At 25.7% G+C, this 4,623-nt stretch overlaps 1 protein-coding gene across 1 annotated transcript in view; it reads right to left on the reverse strand.

The window, feature by feature from the left end:
• The window catches only part of LOC106785053, a 4,859-nt gene extending 4,563 nt beyond the window's left edge, over nt 1–296 (reverse strand). Inside the window, exon 1 of the mRNA XM_014745195.1 lies at nt 174–296. Coding sequence (XP_014600681.1) covers nt 174–267 — 94 coding nt within the window. The 5' untranslated portion in view covers nt 268–296. The remainder of the gene's footprint in view (nt 1–173) is intronic.
• Between the last annotated feature and the right edge of the window lie 4,327 nt (nt 297–4,623).

The following is a 4,623-nucleotide window of genomic DNA, read 5'->3' on the forward strand; positions in this document are numbered from 1 at the left end:
ATAGTTTATCATTAAATTAATCAGACTATATATATATATATATATATATATATCGGCTCATTACAAATTTTTCCACGTAAAATCCAATAAATTTTCTTTCAGTCGCGAAAGAGTACAAAGTATATGGAAATTTTTGTTTGTTCTTAGAAAAATTAAGTTTGCATCATACTCACTCTTGGGACTGAGGTTATCAAAAAGTACTATCTGATCCCACGATCTCCATTTAGTATACTCGATTATTAATTGTAACGTTAACGGCGATGGCATAACACAAATGTTTGCGAAGACGTAAGAAAAAGTCATAAGCATTAACAAAATAGTCTTCATTTCTTTTTGTTTTTCTTTTTTTGGGGGGTTCTTTCTCTCTTTTCCTTTTTAACCCCTTTTTTTTTGGTTTTTATTTCTTCGAACACTCTTTCTTTTTTTAACACACCACACGGTTTTAACGACCACACGTTAAACCAAAAGAAATATCGAACTCGCTTATTAGAGAAATCTGTTTCGTTTAACGTTGTACACGTGTATATACATCGATTAGATACAACCAATCATTTACCTTAGTTCTCAGCTGCCCATCAAAATTAATAATTTCGCTTAGCGTGTGTTGTTCTGAAATTAGAGATTAAACCGAAGGATAGATAAATTATACTTATTTCAAAGAGATAGGTCGATAGTTTATCGATCATTTTTTTAATACAAACTGTAGCAATATTTATCACATTTTAAACTTATTCAGTGATTTGTATTAATCGTATTAACACTTTAACGACCGCACGTATACGCAGTCAAACGTCGCCAGGGGGGCCGGCAGTATTTTTGAAGAATTCATTTTAAAGAACTTTATTAAATTCACGATAAAATTAACATAATAACAAAAAAACAACAAAAATTTTAATATTTTTTTAAATAAATTATAAAGAAATTAAATATATTTCCTTTTTACGATAATTATTAAAACAATCACCTACATGTAATGGTATTTTACATGTCTTACACAGAAAAATAAGTAGGTTTTCTAATTTAATTTGCATAGCAAACCATGGCAATCCCTTCGTACACTCTTTTTTATTTCCGATATTTTAACTAATTGATGTTTTATTCCTCCAGTTAATCTTTCGACTGGATTGGTGTTGTGTGAGCGGTCGTTAAAGTGTTAATATATATATATAAACGTGTATACGATCATTATTTTTCTTTTCTTTTTTATTTGTAAATTAACGAATTGTATATTTTCACTTGACTTACCTCGATTAATCGATCGTATAGAACAGAATATATTTATTTATGTAAATATGTACGACACAATGATGTTACCAATTTAATAAAAAAAAAGAAGCACCAAAATGAAGATTTTCTGTAAGATTGAACACTCTCGTTATTATATTATTTTGATTGAATACGAACAAGTGTATTGTTTAACAATCACAACGCGAGGAGAATTCTTTTTTTTTTTGTTTTTCCAACAATAACGTTAACGTGAACTATATCAGAAGGCGATTGGTCAGAAACTGGAGGAGATCTTCTTGTAAAAGTCGATTCGATTTATTTCTTTTGCACCCCCGTAGAAACTATCCAATAAAAATAAATTGACCCAGATAAAAATCGCAAGAACACTTTTATCTATTTTTTTTTTGTCGTTCGTACAAATTAATTGATTGAATGTTGGTCTCATAATGGCCATTAATGATAATCCAATGGGATTTCAAAGACAAAAGTGGAAAAATGAAGAAAATTGATCAATTTGTTTAATGACTTTCCGAGTTCAAACACAGACGTCGTTTTATTTGATTATAATTTTTATTCGATCAGTATTTTACAATATTTTTCATCAAAATTTTATTGAATAAATGATTGGTATATATATTACATACACAAGCTAAGTCAACTAACATTGATATTTTAAATATCTTTGTTGTTTTTAAAAATACGATGAATATTATTATTTATTATAAATATTATATAATTATTTATCAATGCTTTTTTTTTTAAATAAATGATCAGTTTTAATAATAAGAACAATCAGGGATAATTCAGGATTGTGTTAGGGTTTTTTTAATTAATTTTTGTTTGGATTTATTTGGTTTGTTAGAATTAATTTATAATGTTATTTTATTATAAATACATACCACCAAACTTAATATATTTTATTATTATAAATGTTATAAGCAGTTTAGTTGTTAAATCACTAATCAAAAATGTTTTAAAATAATGATGTAATGTATAACACTTATTATTATAAACTTTGTATATTTCTAGAAATTTTCTAAATTATTGTTTATTTTTTCACACATTCGACTTATCATCGTGTCTCTGACTGAAGTACAAAATTTTATTGTAAGAGAAATAACGTAAATTGCTTTTTTTTTTTTTTTATTTATAGATTATTTTCTCGTTGATGTTCCTTATGTATACCCATTGTACAAAAAATACAAAGGAAACATGCTGAGTTGGCTCTTAATAATCGTACAGAATTCTTTATTTGGCATATATCAATTAAAATGATTATCGATTAACTCTTGAAAAAGGCAAACAAATAATTTTTCGATATTTCTTGAGTAACACGTATTAATTAAATATTCTATTAATTATTAGGATTTGGTCTGATTTAAGTTACTTTATGCAATATACGATTAAAAAACTGAATAATTGACAGATCATATTCTGTAAAGTAATTATAATGTTATTACATTATTATATTTTTATTTATTTTCCAATTACCATTTACAAACAATCTCATGACGATTAGAACTTAAATAGTTAAAAAATTGATAATTAAAAACCACTATCGGTAAGAAAATATTTTGTAATTGTTAATGTTCTTTCAATACAATTAATTAAATTAAATAACGATAAATTAAATTAATTACATATTTTTCTATACTTTTATTAAATATCCATAGACATTAATAGAAAAAAAAAAAAAAAAAAAAAAAAAAAAAAAAAACAAAAAACAAAAAAAGAATTATTGATTATAAAAAGTTATTCGTTGTCGATAACTTACCGACAGTGCAACTCGGTTGGAAACAAATACTGTAGCAGACATTTAAATCATATTCATTTAGGTTTTTTTATTGTTAATATTGATTTTAAACGATGCAACAGTATCGTACAACGTGTTATAAACTTTAAGCTCTTACATTATTGATTTTATTTAATCCTGGAACAGTCGCACGAGCGTAAAATTTAATTCACAAGAGCACCGTGTACGGCGGTAACGGCATCGCGGATCAATCGGATTGAACAATAGGAAGAAAGAAGGAGATAGAAAATAAACCAAGGGAAGAGGAAACCACAACCCTCTCTAACAACCCTGACCAAAATTCCTATTTATTACTCAAAATATAACGATTAGATTTGTCATCGGAGTGTTAGTTTGTTGTACGGTTGCTAGGAAGATTATTTTCTTCAGAGAATTCTCTATAATCGACAAAAAAGAAAAAACAAATCGTAAAAGAAATGAAGGAACATTTCATTAATGATTCTTCGGGAAATTATCGTGAGTGTTCGTTCGCATCGACGAAAAATATTTCGTCGACATTTTGGTGCTTGTGTCGCGTGTGAATCTTCTGAAAGGGTAATTCGTTATTATAATAATATACTCGTATTATGCAATATTAAAGTACAAATAAACATTTATACCGAATTGAAAAAATGTCACGTAATCTTGATATTTTAAATTTAAGCATGTGTATGCGGGTATACAGGGTGGGGCAATAACTCTGTATACTTTCAACATCATTTCCTTGTTAATTATTATTAATATGAACAAAATGTTTGCTATAATAATTTGCATGTCATAAAAGGAGGGGGTATATATTGTGATGATTATTTATTTTGCATAGGAGAAAACTTAGAAGAGATTATAATGTTATGATAATTTTTTTTATACGGGGTGATATATTTATTTTGTATCGCTTATAATTATTAAGATGATTTCAGCAAGTTATATATCAATAAAGTTAATATTTATTAATGTAAAAGTAAAGTTATCTCAGATTGAAACGCGTTACAAATGTGTTACTTCGTTATTTTGTTTTTTTCCTTTTTTTTAATGGACTTGAAATAACGAAAATGAATATTCGTATAATTAACGAATTTCTTGTGAAATCACGTAATACATATGTTATATTCAAATAAAATGCAATTTCATGAGAAACGTGTGATGTTTTTTTTTATCGTTTATGAATATTTTATTTCATTTATTCACAAACGTCATTAGTATTCTCTGATTTACGTTTTTAGGATTATTTAAATGAAAAAAAAGAAAAACATTCATTAATTATATTGTGGACATTCATACCATGTGGAATTTAAAAAATATCATTATCTATTATCTTGTTATATATATATTTTTTTTTTTCTTTCTTTTTTTCTTCGATTTCATTCGTGAACTTACTCTGATCGAGTTTATTTTTTTTTCGTAATTTAACAGCTTGCATTATAAGTAATCGAGTGATATTACGTTTAATTAACGATTTATAATCATAACGAAAATGTTTCATTATCCAATTTTATTTATAATAAATTTAATCAACGTATAATATTTTTTATTGAAAAATTTATACGAATTATTGCCTAATTATTTTATAAATTTAATTTAAATTATTAAATCTTATTATTCAT

This window comes from Polistes canadensis, unplaced genomic scaffold (assembly GCF_001313835.1).
Source record: "Polistes canadensis isolate GaletaPanama2010 unplaced genomic scaffold, ASM131383v1 scaffold_45, whole genome shotgun sequence".
Classification (NCBI taxonomy): domain Eukaryota; kingdom Metazoa; phylum Arthropoda; class Insecta; order Hymenoptera; family Vespidae; genus Polistes; species Polistes canadensis.